General features: G+C 46.2%; 1 protein-coding gene across 2 annotated transcripts in view; it reads left to right on the forward strand.

Moving 5' to 3' along the window:
* The first annotated feature begins 10,099 nt into the window (after positions 1–10,099).
* The window catches only part of glra3 (glycine receptor, alpha 3), a 54,477-nt gene continuing 43,071 nt past the window's right edge, over positions 10,100–21,505 (forward strand). The window contains exon 1 of one of the 2 annotated variants that reach the window (XM_086210468.1): positions 10,100–10,578. In XM_086210468.1, the coding sequence (XP_086066594.1) occupies positions 10,511–10,578 (68 nt within the window). In that variant the 5' untranslated portion in view covers positions 10,100–10,510. The remainder of the gene's footprint in view (positions 10,579–21,505) is intronic. The other variant, XM_086210469.1, reaches the window with a different exon arrangement.

A 21,505-nucleotide genomic window follows, 5' to 3' on the forward strand; every position in this document is an offset into this window, starting at 1 on the left:
TGTGTGTGTGTGCATTTGAAATCAATGAGAGCCCTGGCAGTGTTGGTCATGTGGTCCGTGACCCAGAAATGTTCTCTTCTCATTAGAGGTAAATGATCTTGCTGACAGATTGAGTTTTTCTGTGCCATGGCGTCTTAACGCACACGTGTGCTTGTGTGTGTAAAATGTACTTCACGCTCGTGTAATTGGGGTCATTTTCACCTTATGGCAGCCTCTGTTTACGTTACCTCTCGGTGACCTATTTGGAACGTATGTGTCGGGCTCAGCCTCAGAAACGAGGTCTCCAGCATGATTCCACCCTGAGAGGCCGAGCTGCGAGAGGGTGGGGATGGTCAGCATCCTGCCAAGGGGACGTGTAGTAGTACTGCTAGTAGTAGAAGTAGTAGTAGAGCTTTTTCCAGCATCAGTGTCTGTGGTACATGTTGTGTTGGACTGAGAGGTCTCCTCCAACCTCGGGGTCCGAGTGGAGAACGTGGTCGTATCACAGTTAGAGTACTGAGTCCTGCAGGAGATGAAACCCAGGCTCAGTTTCTCAGCATCTTTTTGCTCCATAAGCTGTGTTTCTAATGCAGATACCCGTTTGTGTTTAATGTATGTAGATGTGTGCATTTATGTAGTAATACAGATACAAAAGTATGGATATGAATTGTATATATTCATAATATTTAAATAATAAATTAGTATCGATACTGTAAATATGGTAGATACATATATGTAGAGATATAGAATGTATATATATAAATACTAGACTATTCAGTAATGACACAAAGGAGCCTGTCTACACTGACCTTTGGGTCGCTGGGTTGTGTTTTATTTACATATTTGTATTCATAATTGAAGTTGTATACGTGGAATTAACTAAAAATAAATGACGTGCTCATTAGCTTGAAAACGCGGGAGCTAAACCTCAAATCTGAATCTGAAATAACACCAGGACTGCGTCCGAATTGCCAGGTAGGTCGGATCGTAGGTCTCAGAGCAGGTCGTAGGCTGTCCGAAACCACAACTGGGTGGTGGGAAGTAGCGACCTACTTCGCAACCTAAATTCCAGCCTAAACACGCCCACATTGTAGGTCGGTTCAGGTGCGTCCTACGGAGCTACCTATGGCCCACAATGCACCGCAGACTTCTTCTTCGTCCCCTAAAAAACCTGTGGACCCGCAAGCCAAGTTTGCGCCACCAACAGTCTCCCATTCTCATGCAACGCCAACATTTATGGTCGTTGTTGATGACTAAAGGTGTGTTCACACCAAACGCGACGTGTGTGAACACACCTTTACAGGTGCGTTAATGTGCTTCATAATAGAGAATGAGTGAAAGGTGCGTTCAGAGTGGAGTGCAGTACCACAGCCCAGCCAGCAGGTGGGGCTTTCGTTGGTGCTGTCTACCTATTTGCGGTATCTGTGCTCTGCCAGCAGAGGTCGTGCTTCACCACCAATCTTCTAGGGTGTCCGAATGGTGCCTCCGTGTTGAGGTTGTAGTGGTAGGCTGTAGCGGTAGGTCGTAGCAGAAGGACGTAGGTTGGTACTTGGCGATTTGGACGCAGCCTGTGACTCGTGACCTTGACCTTATTTCTTGCATTTATTGTTCGCTTGCCATCGATGTACAGGCGCATTACCGCCACCTAGCGGCCTGGAGTGTGCATGAGTTATTGACTTGAAAATGAAAGTGCGCTGATTGTGACTGAATGAGGATAAGAACACTCCCAAATGCTTGACTACACAAATATCAGGTAGGATGTGTACTTTTACTCCTAGTAATACAGTAAACTCAACACCTAATACCGCTGTACTTGCACTTAAGTAGAATTTTGGGCTGAGACTTCAAGCAGAATGCTGTTTTTTATGTATCCCTACTTCGGTTCAAGTAAAGGAACTGTGTACTCCTTGCACCACTGAGTAAAAGTAAAAGTACTAACCACACAGTGCGTCACAATGAGCGATGGCTGATATCTAGTATACACAGTCCTGACTCTAATGCCTCCCACACATTTATTTTCACATAATGTCAAACATCCAGGTCCAAATGAGGAATATAAAAAACAACACGGCCATCATTTTTTTCACTTTGACATAAAAAAGTCAAAAGTTTAGCAGAATTCATGATCTGAGTTGGCAGTCACATGTTACCAGTGGGAAAATAACATTATGGCATGTAGGAGTCACAGATTACACAAATGAAAGAGTTAAGTGTCAATTATATTGTTAAAAATGTAATACTTGTGTACAGTATACACTTTGATATTAAAAAATGTAGACAAACACTCATACAGTGCTCACGTTCACGTTGAACAAAAATATACAAATATATACACTCATACTCAGTGTATGTGACTGGGTCAGTTCCCTGCGTGTTTTAGTCCTATTGCATACTTTCATTACATGTAGTAGTAGTAGTAGTAGTAGTCGTAGTAATAGAAGTAGTAGTGGAAGGGCTTTCAGCATCAAAGCACCCACAGACTTCACGGACTTTGTAGTACTGTGTCAGTTCACGTGGTGGCCAACAGCAGAATGAGGAGCATCCTCCTTCGTCCCTCCACAAAAACAAACGTCAGACGTTCCATCTGTGTGTGTGTGTGTGTGTACGTGTGCGTGTGTGTACATGTGTGTGAGAGAGAGAGAGAGAGGCATAACATACAATTTGTTCAACATTTCACTGTCAGCGAGAGAATGGCCTAAATGAGGGTCATCCTTCCCTCAGAGGAAGGTCACCTCTATAGATACGCGCGCGCACACACACATACACACACACACATACACACATACATACACACACACACACGCACATACACACACATACATACACACACACACACGCACATACACACACACTGTGCGCTGCACATGCAGTGGTGTTGGGAGGAATCTGTCTAAAATATCATGACTGTTTTGCTCTGCTGGCTGATTTTTCTCCCAGACGCACACAGAGGGGCTTTGGTTTCACGACGCCGAGGCGTTTCAGAGACGATTGATCAGTGAGACTAGAGAGCACACAGCGGCGATGCCCCCTGACCAAAAACACCATCACAACACCTATTCAGCCGCTGCAAATGAGCTTGATACTTGGATATCTGTCCTCTGTCCTCACACGTCCTATTTCTCTCACATTTTACCCACAAAAGTGTTCATAAGTCTCTTCACAAGCAAAGGTAGATCGATTCAAAGGTCATACCAGGATACCAGGATGAGGTTCTGCGTCTTCCTCTGTCAACATGATGTCACGCTCCAGCGTGACAACACTTGGCCTTCAGCATTTCTGGGAACATTCGGGCCTGTAAGTCATCTCGCGCGCATCGATCCCGTGCCTCATGCCGACATTGACACCAGGCTTGACGTGCGCCAAATTCGAAAAATTCAGAATCCTAGGCTTTAGGTCAGGTCGTCCCTCCGTGGCTACGGCGCTGGCCGTCATAATAGAAGCTGAGGTGGGAAAGAAAAGAAGCAATAGTTCAATGGTTGTAACAGACGATTGTATAAAATCAGACCACATTATTATCATAAAGTAATAATACAGGGAGAGAAGTGTGAATGATTGCATGCATATCTGTGACTCCATAATGTGATTGCCTGTACAGTGGTTTTGTTCTTCATGTCCTCTGTTGTTTGCTCTGTTACCAGAAAAATAAAACCGATAATTGGGCAGGAGGTTGCAGTGGTTTGGACACGCAGATCGACAGAAGCACCTTCAGCTGTGCTCCTCGGCTGCAGCGGCCAGCCAGCAACGGTCAGCAGCTGCAGAGGGACTTTCCCAGGCTCTCCTCCCGCAGTCCTTGTATGTCAGCAGGATCACATTAAAATGCATTTTGCCCAAACGTGCAGTTTTCCTTCCATTCGAGCAAAACTAAATCTAAACAAACTCCATGATACATAAGAGCCAAAAGCAGTTTGACTGTTTCGAGCCCTAAAACAGCAGCCAGAGTCTTGGTAAACATCCCCAAAGAGACTGCAGCTATGTTTGGCTGCGGCACAGCAGTGTTAGCGTCAGCATGCGAATACGCAAAAAAAGTGTTTGTCCTCATGTGAGCCTCATATGTTCACAGTAAATGACTAATCTACGGAGAGTTCAGCCCGGAGAGCTTCAGAGGATGAGTGACACGAGATGAGAGTGTAGGGCACGATGGCTGCGATAATCTGATGGACAGACTGGACGCTGTGTTGCATGTCCTTCAGGATGGATACTGTGAGAACAAGGAAGTCCGAGGGGGCCGGAGGCTTACTCGTCCAGACTAATTTGACTTTTATCAGCCTCCGAGCAACGTTCCAAAAAGTTCTGTTACTCTAACAAGCCTTCACCCATGTGAGGGCTGAGTCGGGGAGGAGAAGAAAAGATCTGGGATGACGTGATGTGACATGATACCCACAGTCGGAGAGGGATGAGTGACTGCACAGGTACGTCGGAGGAGCATCGTCTGTGTTCCTGACGGAGTGGAAGGCAGAGTTCCACCTCGGTTGGAAGAACTTCAAAGCAAAAATGTCTCTTTTGCTGTTTTATATCTCAGATTTAGGAGGAAACGTGAAAGATTCGCCGTCAAGCAGCTGTAGCGGCACTTAGCACACGCTCCAACATAGCAGCGGGTGTGAGATCGATCAATGCAACAACAGTGAAGGAAATGTCTGTTTTGCCTTTCAGGTACAAGAGTGAGATTTTAATTTCACCAAGTTTTTCCTCCTCCCTTCATGACTCCTGGGTGGCTCCAGCATGCGGAGCACGCCAGCCATATGTTGTTAGCTGGAAGCTAACGGAGACTAATTAAACCAACAACAACAAAACCGTCCAAAACGGCTGTTTACAAACTCTCAAACGCATCATTATTTTTAGCTTGAGTCACAGTGTTGTGTTACTGAGCCTCCAGCAGGATCAAGAGGACTTGGCTCATGTTGGTGTTGGATGCCCCCCCCCCCCCCCCCCCAAAGTCCCAGGTAACCATCAAATAATTTCCCTGCTGAGTGACAATAATTTATCTTTATCTGTATAATTTGAGTGCATATATGGGTGTACTAAACACACAGAACATACAGGAGCAATGTTTGTTCCCTCTCATCACTGCGTCTTTGGGTCTGAGTTGATTTTGAGTGGATGTGTTGAGAGGTTTTGTGGGACTGATCCCCTCTGGGCCCCATTAAAGAACCCCGGGATCACCCAGATGAGACCCAGGCCAGCCGGGACTCAAAAGCTATCAGAATCACCGGCTACCCAGAGAACAACCAGAAGGGAACGAGTCAGGTAGGCGACTGGCTTGGATCGTTACCCAGATCAAAAACTCTTTTATGAAGAACTTGAGGGTCTTTAAAGTGGGACCCAGGGACCCCCAGGGGTCACTGAGGGGGCCCCAGGAGGACCTCCGCAAAACAATAAATGCTTTAATTTAGGTTTGCTTTTATTCTCATGCAAGTGATGCATGCAGACACTTTCAATGTGATTTTGCAATTAGAGTGATTGTTTTTTCCTGTCTTTTCAGTTCATGTCACGAAGATTTTGCTAAATGATTTTTTTGAGTTGCAACTTGTATATTTTGCGTATATTAACTGTAATCTTTAAAGACATTTCTTGCCATTAAAATGAATTTATAAATCGTTGTTTGTGTCATTTTCACAAAGATATCGTGTTCCTGATTTGTTGATTTGTTTGCTTCTTCAGCTCCTCTTAGTCAGCGGAGGTGTCTCCACAATTCATGCGGTGGCAGCTTGTAAGATGATTTACTTTCGCCCCCCCCCAAAAAAGAAGAAGAAGAGTCTCCTCCAGCAACAGGAGGCCTGAGGTCAGGTTCCCCTGCGACCGCCCATCTCTGGACGCGTGTTTGGGTCTTTCATCAACTGCACTTTGTTGCATTTTGTTTTATTGGACAGGCAAACGCCTCCTCCTCAGCTGAGCACCGATACAAAAAACATGACAATGTTCTTAGAAGAACATCACAACCTCCGGGTCAAGTTTGCAAATTTACAAGCTGAAAAGGAAACGGGGAACAAAGCTGATCTCCAGCGTCGGGTGAGGACGGCCACGCTCACTGGAGCCTGGGGAGCAAAGCACGGTCAGGCAGGACTGTCGTCAAAGTACTGTGACAGGAATTACACCTACAACTGACTGGTACGAGTATAAGAACACAAATTATACTTCTGATTTCTGTATCTTGTGAGCGGTAGAATTTTTCATTTGGTTCGGACATAAAGAGAGACAAGGAGAGTGAACTGTTATATTTTAGTGTCAGGGGAACTAACTGACTAATTTGATGTGAAGTATCTCATATTTTCAGAAAAGTGCGGATGGAAATGGCAGTAAGACTCGGTGTAGAAACGATATGATTACTGGATGGGACTGTGGAGGAAGGGGGAGGGGGAGTGGGCGGAGGGAAGGAGGGGCGGAGGGAAGGAGGGGCGGAGGGAAGGCAATCATTGTTTGACTGCAGGAAGAGTTGACAGCGAATGTTTAAAGTTTTACTGAGCTGCTCTGTGGAATCCAGAGCCTGATGTCTAATTCATGCCCTGCACATTAGTGAGCGGAGGGTGAGGGGTGGATGGACGGATGACAGCGGTGCCGACTACAGCCGTCTCCAATGTTCCCTGTCGCCTTGAACACATCAGAGTGTCACAACCTCACCTCACCTCATGCTCCTCCTCCTCTCTCTCTCTCTCTCTCTCTCTGTCTGCAGCCTTGTTTGTTTTCCTTGCTGACATTTCGTCATGTCCCACTGCACAGGACATTTAGCCTGCAACAAAATTCCCAAAATGGAATGTGATGTTCATGACAACCTAAATCAAGGTAAAACACAAACTATTTCAGGGGGAAAATGGGCTTCCAAGTTGGAAAAAAAAAAAGAAAAAAAAAACCCTTCAAAGTTTTGGGGCCCGTAATTCCGCAGTGTTGGAGTGAACATTTTGGAGCGCCGCAGTCCGATGAGAACAACTGGGATACGTGGGTTCTGCGCTTATGCAAAACTTGAGGACGCGCGTGGCTTGAAAGAGTGTGAAGACTGTGACACACGTTCCTGGATCCACGAGGTGCAAATGGCATACTGGACTGTGGACCACTTGCTAAGTTTGGCAGGAGAATCGATAGCGGGGAGTGAGCGAGTCGTCCTTGGGCTGCGGAGGAAGACGAGCAGCACATCAGACATCACCAGATTTGGAGGAAAACCATGAGAGGACATCTTGTTGAAGCCAAAATCAGCTCAGTCACGGCTCCGAACCTTACAGCAAACCCGTCAAGGTCGAAGGTCTTCAGTTCCACTGCCGGAACGTTCAAGAACATTTGAATCGCGTGGTTTAGGAGAATGGATCCCGCTTCCTTCTCCACCTGTCTTTATTCCGATGACTTCAGATGAGCTGTCGCTGGTAAAATGTTCAAAGCTGAGAACTGCGGAGGATGAGGGGGCGTTGCTGGTCGTCTGGTTTTAGTGCCTCTCTTGATTCTGGGGACGCTTCATTCTTTGGTCCTGATTTCTGGGTCTCTCCTGGAAAAACGGAGTCTCACAAGGTTTTTACAGGCTGAGCAACAGAAGTCCACGAGACGCCATGTCATGAGAAACACACAGCGTGGTTGCTCGTACAAATTGTGTTGAGTGCAGGAAACTGGAACAGCTTGTCCCCGGAGGACGAGCGAGAACCACAACACCAAAGCGATTCGGCCCTCATTTTGTCCGTTCTTGGCCTCCGTAGATGGAACAACGTTGGCTACAGGTTCCGTGGGAGAGAACCTCTCCTCATTCTGAGTTAAAGAGTAGACAAAGATTGTTAGTTTCAGGTGGAAGGATGAATGGATGGTGGGTGGATGGATGGATGGATGGATGGATGGAAGGATGAATGGATGGTGGGTGGATGGATGGATGGATGGATGGATGATGAATGGATGGATGATGGAAGGATGAATGGATGGTGGGTGGATGGATGGATGGATGGATGGATGATGAATGGATGATGATGGAAGGATGAATGGATGAAGATGAATGGATGGATGGATGGATGATGAATGGATGATGGATGGAGGATGATGGATGAATGATGAATGGATGATGATGGAAGGATGAATGGATGATGATGAATGGATGGATGATGGAAGGATGAATGGATGGTGGGTGGATGGATGGAAGGATGAATGGATGGTGGGTGGATGGATGGATGGATGGATGGATGATGAATGGATGGATGATGGAAGGATGAATGGATGGTGGGTGGATGGATGGATGGATGGATGGATGATGAATGGATGATGATGGAAGGATGAATGGATGAAGATGAATGGATGGATGATGGAAGGATGAATGGATGGTGGGTGGATGGATGGATGGATGGATGATGAATGGATGATGATGGAAGGATGAATGGATGAAGATGAATGGATGGATGATGGAAGGATGAATGGATGGTGGGTGGATGGATGGATGGATGGATGATGAATGGATGATGGATGGAGGATGATGGAAGGATGAATGGATGGTGGGTGGATGGATGGATGGATGGATGAATGAATGATGAATGGATGATGGATGGATGATGATGGATGAATGATGATGGAAGGATGAATGGATGATGGATGAATGGATGAATGATGAATGGATGGATGATGGAAGGATGCATGGATGGTGGGTGGATGGATGGATGGATGATGAATGGATGATGGATGGAGGATGATGGATGAATGATGAATGGATGATGATGGAAGGATGAATGGATGATGATGAATGGATGGATGATGGAAGGATGAATGGATGGTGGATGGATGGATGGATGGATGGATGGATGATGAATGGATGGATGATGGAAGGATGAATGGATGGTGGGTGGATGGATGGATGGATGGATGATGAATGGATGATGATGGAAGGATGAATGGATGAAGATGAATGGATGGATGATGGAAGGATGAATGGATGGTGGGTGGATGGATGGATGGATGGATGATGAATGGATGATGATGGAAGGATGAATGGATGAAGATGAATGGATGGATGATGGAAGGATGAATGGATGAAGATGAATGGATGGATGATGGAAGGATGAATGGATGGTGGGTGGATGGATGGATGGATGGATGATGAATGGATGATGGATGGAGGATGATGGAAGGATGAATGGATGGTGGGTGGATGGATGGATGGATGAATGATGAATGGATGATGATGGAAGGATGAATGGATGATGATGGATGAATGGATGAATGATGAATGGATGGATGATGGAAGGATGAATGGACGATGGATGGAGGATGATGGATGAATGATGGATGGAGGATGATGGATGGACGATGGATGGAGGATGAATGGATGAATGATGAATGGATGGATAATGGAAGGGTGAATGGATGGATGGACGATGGATGGAGGATGGATAAATGAGGAATGGATGATGATGGAAGGATGATGGATGCATGATGAATGGATGATGGATGGATGAATGATGGATGGACGATTGATGGATGATGGATGGAAGGATGAATGGACGATGTTGAATGGATGATGATGGAAGGATGGAAGGATGATGGATGCATGATGAATGGATGATGGATGGATGAATGATGGATGGACGATTGATGGATGATGGATGGAAGGATGAATGGACGATGTTGAATGGATGATGATGGAAGGATGGAAGGATGATGGATGCATGATGAATGGATGATGGATGGATGAATGATGGATGAATGATGGATGGACGATTGATGGATGATGGATGGAAGGATGAATGGACGATGTTGAATGGATGATGATGGATGAACGGACGATGGATGGATAGAAGGCTGATGGACGGTGTTAACCCCGTCATGCATCCGCCCGGCAGCGCTGGGACGCCACCTCCCCGGCTCTCTCGCCTCTCACGCGCACTTTGGCCACATATGGCAAACTGCCATCAACGCGGGCAACTTTACAAGCGGGAGTCGGAGCCACATGCGTCTGTATGTGATCCTGCCCAGCAGAGCAGAACGGAGTGGGAGCAGGGGCCAGATGGAGGAAGAAATGAAGTGAAAGAAAAGACGGAAGATCAGACGAGCGCAGGATGGGGAGCTATAGGGACCTATAGACACTCGGGAGGGGAGAGAGTGAGAGGGAGGGGGGGGGGGGGCGCGCTGATGGGTGGGTGAGACATTTGATCCAGCTCGCTGGGCTTCTAATTTCAGATGTGATTCAGCTGGAAAAAATTAACAATCCAGACGGTTGGTTGGAGCGTCTGCCAGTCAAACCAATCCGGATTGGGGGTGGGGAGGCGGGTCTCTCTGCCCCAGTGCTTCACGAGGGCAGAACGAGCCCAGAGCAGAGTCTGAACAGCTGGCGCGCGCTCTCACCAGCTCTCCTTCCTCTCAAATGTTTTTTTTTTTTTTTTTTTTTTTTTTTGGTTTTTGTTTCGTCCGATGATTTTGGCAGCTCTCGCCTCTGTGGCGGCAACTGACGGGAAGCTGTGCTGTTCGGGGTCTTCCTGTTGCTGCGGTATGGTCCTGAGTTGCCCCCCGCGTGCCGTCTGACCGCAGCTGGAGCGGCGCGAGTCACGAGGAGAGCTCCGGTTTCCCGCGTCTCCAGACAGAGATGAGGAGGAGGAGGAGGTGCGGCGGAGCGGGCTCCCTACTCGCCTGGACGCTTCTCCTGCTGCTGGGGTAAGACCGGGCTGCAACCCCCGCCTGCGTGCTGGGGCCAGTTGCGGAGCTGATTCAGTAGCCCGGACCGGTGTTTCGGGATCCTGACCGACTAGAGAGGAAGAATGGAATTGCAATGATCAGAGGTTCCGTGTGAGGCGTAATTAAAGCCACGTTTGTTTGTTTGTTGCTCTGTTTTAGGTTCGTTTGTGTCTTTATTAAAGGAGGAGAACTTAAGAGGAACTCAGGTCCTCCTGTTGTTTGAGTGTGGAGGGGTGGTGCAGAACCTGAAAACAGGTTTTGAGTGAACAGCGGGTTAGTTTAGAACAAGTTTATGCCTTTGTCTGACGTGAAACCCTCCCAGCTGTCGGACGTGCAGGAGGGATGGGATGCAGGCTGCTCAAATGCCAAACTCTGACCCTGACGTCAGCTCGGGGCGGCGGGAGTCCTGGCTACTCTTGGTTACCTGTTCCCCGCGTGACCTCTTGTTCTTAGCTGACCTGAGTGGAACCTTGTGAGTTCTTCTGCTGCTCTTGCTGTCTGTCTCCCTGTCCCAGGTGTCCTGCGGTTCCCTTCTCACCACGCGTTAATCCCACAGATTTTGACAACTCTTCTGTCGTTTCTCCTCACCCCTCCCTGAGATTATCCAGGGACATCTAGCCCCTCAACCCCGTCAACAATCGTATAACAATGTATGGCCAGGAAGTCCTTGGAAGAAAATGATGGACGTGTCGTGTCAGGACGGCACGAGTAGCAGGACAAGGAAGGAATGTTTTTCTGAGCGCACATTGACGTCTGGTCTGTTCTCTCCGACCCTCATTGACATCGCCAAGTAGGAGAAGGGACCAGAACGAAAGAATTAGGACATCTGGATTCTCAAAGCCCAGTTGTTTACTGGCTACGTCGAATCTTTTACGTCACGTAACTGGTGAGAGTTCATTAAGTAGCAGGAGCCCACATGACAGGAATGTCTCATAATTTCTACTGGAACCTGACCATCAATTAATTGCGTATTGATCTGTTTTGGATCTTCTGTCCGCTGTCTGAGCATCCCTCCGCCGCTTCCCCTCGAATGGGTTTCCTTGTGGACGCGACTGTAGGGGGGCGTTGACAGCGTTTACCATTGCTCATTTTGAGGTTCTCTTAAAAGTGAAACAAGTGCAGCCGCTGAAAAGTTTGGGCGAACCGAACCATTAAAAGCAGCTGAAAAGATCAAAGCCACAGTAAATCTTCTTAGAAGGTCACGGGTGGATACAAAGACCAAATTTAACAGGCTTATTGTCAGTCATTCAGCCGGAGCCGGACTGGATCTGCCTCAAGCCTGTCATTCCTGTATAATACTCCCTCTTTGATTCTCCCTCTCTTCTCTCTGGTCATTTTTCTCTCGCTCTTGTTTCGTGTGAATGCAGAGCAGATTTATCCGTGGTCGCTGGTCGCGTCGCACGACCGCACCTCGCCGAGCGCTGGGGACAGCAGACGTACGCGTCCTCGCAGCTGAACGCCTTTTCTCTCTCTGTGTTTCATGTTCAGCATGAAACATCCACTCATTCTGCCTCTACAGTTTTCCCTGGAATCACATCTGGGGTCACATCCTCAGTTTCGGTTCCGTGAATGTTGGCTGGTTGCTAGGATGAGGGTCAGTGCTCGGTGAGGGGGGCGGCCTCTGACGAAGTCCGTTAATTCCCAATAACCTTTATCCCACCGCAACATGGACAATTACCAAAGATAAAACAGTACATCCACTGAGTTATAGTTTTGTGTGTTTTCTTTTACAAGCCATGACTCTGTCCCCGAGCGTGTGAGCGATTGACTACGACCTGGAGAGGCAGTTCTCCTCCAATGAGGTTCCTATGCCATGAAAAGGGTCCTTCGCTATCCTAGGAAAGACATAGACGGCACCCGCCAGCAGGAGAGGGGAAAAAAAATAGCCTACAAGCAAGTAGCCACCGCTAAGCTAGCGAGTTTCAAATTAAATATCATTGTGTAGCGTTCACAAACTGTAATTATGAGAGGACATTTTGTTTGCCAACACTTTCTCTTGCACACTGGACGTGTCACTGTGTCCTGATCAGCTCACACCTGCCGTTTGCCAGATAAACTGACCACGTGTTGAGCATCTAAATGGTTTTATTCTCACTTGAAAAACATGACAAAACTTACAAAAGTGACATTTTCACAGCATAATGTGACCATCAGAGGACCTTTGCATGGCTGATTATCTCCAGCTGACAGTTAATTTAGAAGCAGGTGAGTGGGAACTTTGATTTTATCTACTAAGTGGGTGTCTGCTTGTCAGGAATTAGTCTACACCCACCTGACCTCCCCGGCAGCCAATCAGATTCCAGTATTCACACAGACTGGGGCAGAAGTGTAATGTTTTGAGAGAAAACATCTTTTTCCTCTATTTCCTCGTACCTTTTAATCGAGATTGACACGGATTCATAACTAATGAAAAAACACGTTTTTGCCACAACCGGCGTTTTACCGCGTTGAAGCTGCATTCACCCACACACTTGGTTCCACTGTGGGGTGAAAGTTTGAACCGATATGCTCACATTATTGTAAGAATACTGACGCCCAGATATGGAAAGTCTAAGCTGATACGTACGTTTAGAACGATTGTGTTTAAGACAGACACCGATATTAGAAACGTTTGAACTTGAAATGTCTGACATCTCCTTTCATTGGAAGAGAAACGACTTGTGCACACCAAGTCTGTCACTTTTCATTCAAAGCTCAAACGTTTGTTGAAAGATGGGCTGAAGGATTTGGCTTCAAACTGTGGCATCCTGTCCAAAGTGCCATCTTTACGAGCTGGCCGCACCGTTTTGAAGTAGTTCCCTCATCATCCAGCAGATGATCTGTGACCTATCCCTCAACGAAGCTACCGATGAGACAACAGCGAGCAGAGCCGTTCTGAGCCAACCATCGAGGCACCAAAAACATCTGAGAAGCACCGTGTTGAAGAAGTTGGGGTTCGACGACATTTGTTTGTCTTATCAACCCTGCTAATGTTAGCGTGATACCAGGCTCCACAGACGAGCGGAGCAGCGGCGAGTCTGACCACATACGATTGGATTTGTTCAGCCTCAGCTGGCCCCCTTTTCCAGAAGCTGCCAACACTGTTAAGAAAGAAGGATTCAGCAGCAGCAGCTCCTTTTATTCTGAACCACCAGAGACTGTACGAAACAGCTGGATGAGAGAGTCAGCACACAAAGATCAGGTTCCAGTCCACAAATACAGATTATTATCATTAATCATAAAAGAATGAAAAACAAATAAGTAATGGAAAAAACAAAACCTAAAGACCACAAGGTGAGATTTATGTACGAATAAACACACAAGCAAGCAGAGGTTTAAAGGAAAAAGGCAACAGAGTAAATCTAAAGCTTTAAAAAAAAAAAAAAACATATTCCAGCGTTCTATCTTTGGTGTTAAAATAGTAACGTATAATATTTTTAAGGTTAAAGGAAAAGACTGAGTAGGTAACCTCTGAAATTTAGACGCCAGATCCGTACAAAACCTTTGACCCCGGTGACGACGTCAACACAGGGAACTGGGTAGGCGACCATCGTTATTCACGTTTGTATCCGTTGCCTAGACTCTGATTCTCACGTGCTGGTGACCGGCCCTCGTGCACACGGCACCTCTGCTTCACGCGGCATGTTGTCAGGGTCGTGGGGAAGCTGCAGCCGCAGGAAGGCGGTGCAGGGCAGTGCGTGCTCGCAGCGGCCAAAGGGCATCGGTGAATGCCACCTCGTAGGGCGATGCTACTCAATCTGTGCCGTCCATTGAAGACAGTCATGTTCAGTGTGTTAAATTAGTAAAGGTACTAATTCATTTCTCATTCAAACAAAAAAATACGATAATTTTATTTAAATATTGATGTTTGTGACCAGCCAAAAGAAACAGACTCGATCGGCTGCATGAGTGTAACTCCTGAACCCTTTTAATTCTCAGAGTCTTAAAAAATATGTTCTGTTTTTCCAGAATTGAGAGAAAATAATTTATTTAATTTCCTGCATAATGCAGCGCGCACACAAACAGACCTGTCCTTCTTTAATATTTCAGTGTCTGCCCCATCTCCTCCCTCAATAACAAGCAATTGTAAGCCTCTGGCCTCAATTTTACGGTGTGGTGGTGATGATGATGATGATGATGATAATGATGAATTTTAATATCCTTTGTGCTACACGATTTATCTGAGGCCTTTCCGCTCAGGGCAACCTTGCAGGATATGCCATTCTTTTCTCCTCCTCAGAAATCAAATCTGAAAACAATAACTTGTATTTTGCAGTAATTTTTTCCCTCTAAAATAAATTCATGTTCAGACACTCAGTAGCACCGTATTTTAAAAAGATCCCTGCTGGTAAAGGTTATGCCAATTTGCTCAATTTAACACAAAAAAACCCCTTCCTGGACCCTCAGTGACTTTTGGAATCCCAGAACGATAAATCATTAATGATATTGATCGTTTACGGAGCCAAGAAGCATCAGCCAGACCCCAGTTTGGGACCAGATCTGTGGACCTCCACAGCTGTTATGTCAATACCCACTAAGCTGGTTGAAGTTTGGTGTAATGAGCTTTCAGCGTTCATGAAGGCGTTTGTCATGCAGAACACTGATTTAGTTTAATGTTGCAATGAAATCTGAAATATTAAAGATAAATCACAAAATATGAGATAGAAAAACACTGAAACAGGCACAGTTTAAACCCTTTCTTCGTAGCAATCTTAAGTACGTCTTTCACGTGTCGCTTCAAACAGCTGGTACATCATTTCTGCTTCATTTAAGCATCTGGGCACGTGTGGATTGTGGATCTCCATCTCTTGGTTCCACCTATCAGCATGTTTGAGTTTCTTGGATGATGAACTGTGAGCTCATCCCTGAGAGTGGACAGACGCTGAATAAAGTTGACTTCGTCAGCTTCCTAGTCAAGACCTAGTAGCGTGTCTCTCAAGCTGAAGCACAATCCAGGAGCGCTGAGAGCTTCAAGGAACCCCAAGTGCCTCTGGCCCTTCTCTGCATGTCCAAGTGTTGCAGTCTAGTCTGCCGTCCAGGATCTGTTCCTGACAGGACCTGCATATTCCAGAACCAGACACATGTAGCCTGTGTAGAGAGAAGCCAGTTTAGTTTGGTTCAGGTGCTGATTTTCTATAGGTGATGCAAAGCCGAAACACGGAGGTCGGCATATGACCTGAATGGTGACACCCCCACCCCAGGAGTTTCACTGTGCCACGGACCTCCAGTAGGCTTTGATCACTGGAGAGCGCTGGCAGCGCTGCACGCTTTGGTTGAGTTTCATTTTGTGCCAAGACCAATCAGGGTCTGTAAGAGAGTGCGGGGTAGTCCGGGCGTCCATGTCATGGCCACTCATATCGTTCCCATATTTCCAGTTGTCTGTTCAGCCCTCCAAGGCACTTATGATCATGGGTAGAAGACTACGGGAGCCAAGCACAGTTCCATGCGCAACTCCGCAATCAGGAAACTGTTTCTGGAAGCGCAGTTTGAGACTGGACTGGGATCGGAGAAGACTTGGGGCAGGTGAAGTGGAGAAGTCATGATGGCTCACTGGGTGTTATGTTCATCCAACATGCCATGCAGGTCCTTGATTACAGAGGGAGGCTTAAGGTGCACCTAAAGCACAGCAAGCTGATTTGTCAAGTCAGGGTTTAATGAGGTTGAGGATGAAACAGAATATGACTGTTCCTCAACCTCTCCCTAAGAGCCTGCATGGTTCTGTGCCAGAACCAAGAAGGGGACCTTTTTCAATTCCTGCTCTTAAAAGACGCCTTATCAATTCAGGCACTGTCCTCTTACTTTGCTTGGTCTTCTTCTTGAGCAGTGGAGCGTTTTAGTCGAGGGGCACGTTTTTGGCTTGAACCTCATCCTTTACTCCAGTTAACTTCATCAGGATGGTAACACGGGGATTGAAAGGTTCCCGAAAAGCATCAATGGCTCTCGGAAGCAGGCGTGATAGCGAGGTGTGACGAAGGGATGGGCCGATGGTCGCTGCTAAAGTCCAAGGTGGATGGCAAACAGTCACTGAGCCCTCAACCATTTTAACATCGTGATTTAAGAGTATTTTAGGAATTGGGTCCCCTCAGAATTACCGTACAGCAGGAGGGTTCAGCTTTTGAACTGTGGGAGCGGGAAACCTCAGCTGCTGGTCATTGCACTGACACAACATCTCTATGTCCTGTTTATTATATTCTCATTAAAGCTGCTCGGCTGGGTGAACTCAAGATGCTCTGTTACATCAGCAGCTGTATTTCTTTTCTGCAGGTCGCTGTTTAGAGTCAGTCTTTCAAACCAGCAGCTGTTGTTTTAGCTTAGCTTCCTCAGCATATCTAGCGGCCTGACAAGTACCCGTACCACATGTCTGTAACGTAGCCGTGTTGAACCTAAAACTGGAGGTTGCTGCTACAGCGGTGAGCTAGTGAGCATGTTTCTGTTACAGGACCTCAACCCTTCCCCCTTACTAGGATGATGTCATCTTCTGTTGGCAATGTTTCACCATGGATGTTGACACGTTACAGTTTGGCAAACACCATCCAACCCTAGTCTGATGCTGCACCAGAACTGGGTGATTTATGAGTGGGCGCGCACGCTGGCCATTTGTTCTCCATCGTTTTTCTCGCTCAGAGGACCAGAATCTCATTTATTTTGAATGCTGTTCCTCCGTAGATTATCTGGTTCAGACGTTGCTGCCAGCAAGGTGGCTTGTCTGTAGGACAGATAAACCAAGGCAGGCCCTGTACATGGATCTCAATAATGTTTGTTCTCCTTGATATCATTTTCTTTTTTCTTATTATATTTCTGGTTTTGTTTTGCCCTAACAGGCTCTTTACAGGTAAGTTGTTGGCAATGAAAGAAACAGGTGCAGGTGGTTTTTGTTACAGAAGGAATGTGGCTCACACTCATTCATTCCACAGAAAAATGAAGAAAACGTCACAAAATTAATTTCGAAACCGATGCTGAATGTCAGATGAATAGAGAGGAGAAAAAAACGAGACATCGTGATTGAAAGACAGTACAATGCTCAGAATTTGGCACCATTTAATTACACCTTTAATGTTAATTGTAAAAAAAAAAAAAAAAGATGGATACCAGATGGAGACAAAATCACATTTTTAATGCAATAATTAAATAACTGGAAGCAAAATACATTGTTGCAAGTTTTTCTTCAGCTTTGCAGTTATCAGAGCCTGCACCTAAAAAAAAAAAAAAAAAAAAAAAAAAGAGGTGCGCGTGTGTTGTCTTTGACTTGCAGTATTAATTCAGCCACTCATCGCCGAATGCATTTTACTGGCTCTCGTGTGGTGAGATCTACAACTTCAGGGATATGTCATCAGATGAACAATGCAAGCTTCCCTGCAATTGATCATGACATCATACCAACTACATCCAACTGGAAATAAGGTTTTATACTGACTATGAAATGTAATCCTCTCCGTGGAAATACTACAATATGTCACAAATATTCATGTCAGCCTAAGGAAGTTGTCACTAAAAGTAGAAATGATAGTCCAGACTTTTTGAAAAACATACCCAGGGGCCCAAAATTCTTGTATCTCATTTGTGAGCACATGAAATTTAAAGCAGTGCAAATATTTCAACCAGAGGCCTTTTTCTCAGCGTACGCTTCTATCAGCTCATGCTCTGTACACTTGGATATCACTCCACAGCTGCTGGCGTTCAGCAAGTCGTTACACTCGAAATGATGGAAAGTATCAAATTTGTTTTAAGATAAATAATGTAACACTTGGTCCTCCAGAGAAACACTTTCGCTCTGAAGACACAACGTTCAACTGTGTAATCGTGCAGCGCTTCCGATCTGTCTGTTCCATACAAGCAGAAGCTACATTCTAAAAGTTGAGAGAAAAAAAAAAAGCAAAGCGGTTGGGTAACACCGTAAATGTCACGATGACAATCTTAACCTAACTACCTGCATATTGTTCAAAGACTCTTAATGTCTAATGTTTGCAGAAACACATATTTTTGCTACTTTACAGTAAGAACCCAAATCTTATTTCTCTCTTTAAAGTTGTGGTTTAAATCCCTTCCCCGGACGTCACCACAGGCATCGGTAGCAACCACACAGGGCTCTATGACTTGTGTGTCAGTGTGGGGATGGAACACACACTTGTGTTGCCAAGGCACAGATCCATTCACACGCGCACGCTGACGTTTCTTTGGACTTGGACTCTTATGAGGCATCATGAGTTTATCAGGGTTTATATGTGAAAATTATGCTGCCTACATTGATTTAAAACCTTCAGTAGTGGCTGACATCTGGCTAGGAGTGTGACCGCAGCGATCAGGCCTTGGTCTGTGCGCGCCGACCTTCTCAAGTCCAGGATTTAGAGCAATGAATTAGTCAAAACAACTTCTAAAATCACGGTCTTTTTACTGTGCGGTCCCCTCATTTTGCCACGTCTCTTCACCAAGAACGATTCATGCTGTCATCTATGAATAAAAGAAGTACGCAGTCATGTAGCATCAAGTTAAAACGTTTCAAAAACATTCCTGCTCACACTCGCATGCTTGGCTGCTCACGTTGACTTGCCGAGGGAACACTTGTTGAGTTTACCCTCAGTGTTACTTGCACAGTATCCAACTCATCAACATGAACATTGAACGTGGCAGAAAAGGGGCTCAGAAAAGTGGTTCTCAAATGGGGGTACGTGAGAGATAAAAATATATCGCAGTAGGCCTAATAATAAGTCTTGAGAAATAATGATCAACATTTAATAATGTACAAATGCATGTTCATGCACTGAATTTATATACAATTTTAATATCCTTAAAAAAAAATGGATTCTCCCCAAACCAAGTTAGTTTGACCCATTGACCCAGACTGCATCACCTGTCAATCACCGGCCGCTACCCTGAAGATGCACCGTAACGATGGAGACGTGGCTGAGGCAATAAACAAGAGAAAAAGAAGGCAAAACCAGAGCCATGGAGGATTATGTTTTCATGGGATTTACATCCAGGAGTTGCCACATGCCAGAGGCCCGAAATTAGCCAACGTTAGCATGAAGCCAGCACATCTCCAGCGGCATCTCACGACACAACATGGATGTCACGTTGGTAAGACACCAGAGTTCTTCAAGAGGAAACTTTCTGGCTTCAAGTCATCCCAAGACACATTGTGAAAAGCCTCCACTACATCAGCCGAAGCCCTGGAGGCCTCGTGGTGTTTTTGCTTGTAGCTGAAGCCAAATAAACGTTCACTGTCGCTGAAGACTTGCTGCTCCCCGCCGCTGTTGTCCATCCATCCATCCATCCAGTTTCTTCCTCTTCTCCTGTTCAGGGTGGTGGGGGTGGAGCCTATACCAGCAGCCTTCACCCTGGACAGGTCACCAGTCCATGGCAGGGCCAACACATAGAGACAGACAACCATTGGCTCTCCCAGCCACGCCTACGGTCAATTTAGAGTCTGCATTAACCTGGTCCCCTCTTGATGTCTTTGGACTGTGGAGGAAGCTGGAGTACCAGAGAGAACCCAGCAGGAACAGGGAGAACATGGAGACTCACACAGAAAGACCCCGTGCTCCAGCCGGGGCTCCACCCACAACCTTCTTGCTGGGGGGCCGCAGTGATGACCACTGTGCTGCCCCGCTGCTGTTGGATTGACTGAAACCATGCTGGACAAAAAAAATCAGCGGATATATTAAAAACTTTGCCTTTGTCTGAAGACACCGTTTGCCACAGAGTAGATAAAATGGGTACAGACACTGTCGCACAAGTTGTGGGAAAACTTGGGGACTCTTTTTCATTCCAGCTGGATGAATCCACAGATGTCAGTGGAAATGCACAACTTGTTGCTTTTGTGAGATACATTGAGACTGAGGACATTTGTAAACACATACTTTTCTTCAAAAGTTTAGAGGGGAGAACAACAGGGCTGTTTTTTAAAGTCGTAATGCATTCTTCTCTGAAAACGGTCTCAGCTGGAAATCCTGCAGCAGCGGCTACACCGATGCGGCTGGATCAATGACGGGCAGCCCTTGTCGCGCCAATTAACTAAAACAAACCCGACATTAAGTGGACTCACTGTGTGATTCACAGGGAAGTGTTGGGATCACGGATCTCCCCGTGCCACCTTGTTCGAGGACTCCCAACTGGCTTGCAAAGCTATGCTATCTGGCTGACACAGTCAGCAAACATAAAGAGCTGAAAGTGTCTGCAGGGCAAGGACACCAGCATCCTGAACCTGTACGACAAGGTGGGTGGTTTCCTGAGGAAAGCAGAGCTGTGGGCAAGGGCATGTGCTCAGGAGGATTTCACCTGCTGTCCTCAGGTCTCCAATGAGGATGTGGAGACAGACGGGACACTTGGCTAACTTGATAAATGCTTTTCATTCCTACTTTGCTGACATGGAGGAAAAATCTGCGCGGCTGGATTGGGTGAGAAACCCGTTTCTCTTATCTGAAGCAACAGAAGAAAGCTTCCTGTCACTCATCAGGAAAAAAATGGCGGAAGTGGCATCTGACCGTGGCCTGCAGATGAAGTTCGGCACATCCACTCTCACACCGTTTTGGGTGTGTGTGTGTGTGTGTGTGTGTGTGAAGCAGGAGCACCCTGAGCTGGGACAGAAAGCTTTGAAGCAGCTGCTACCCTTTGCCTCCACATATTTATGTGAGGCCTCCTACTGTGCAGTGACGCTGATCAAACCGAAGCAGAGAAACAGACTGTGCCTGGAGAAGAGCTTGATCACCACAGTTGCCTCCCTGCCACCAAGAACGACAAAGATCCGCAGTGAGGTGCAAGCCCATGTTTCTCACTAAAAGTGAGAGAGACTTCATTGCAACAATACAATTTGAGGTGATGAAAACTTTCAATTTTCATTTTTTTGATCCCAAAAGAGTGCTCTTCAAGTTGATGATTATTTTTGTGAGCAAATCTTTATTATCGTCAATTTATTTTGCAAACAAAATTT

This window comes from Aulostomus chinensis, chromosome 8 (genome assembly GCF_037954235.1).
Source record: "Aulostomus chinensis isolate RoL2024-O1b breed Wild chromosome 8, RoL_Achi_v1.0, whole genome shotgun sequence".
Taxonomy (NCBI): domain Eukaryota; kingdom Metazoa; phylum Chordata; class Actinopteri; order Syngnathiformes; family Aulostomidae; genus Aulostomus; species Aulostomus chinensis.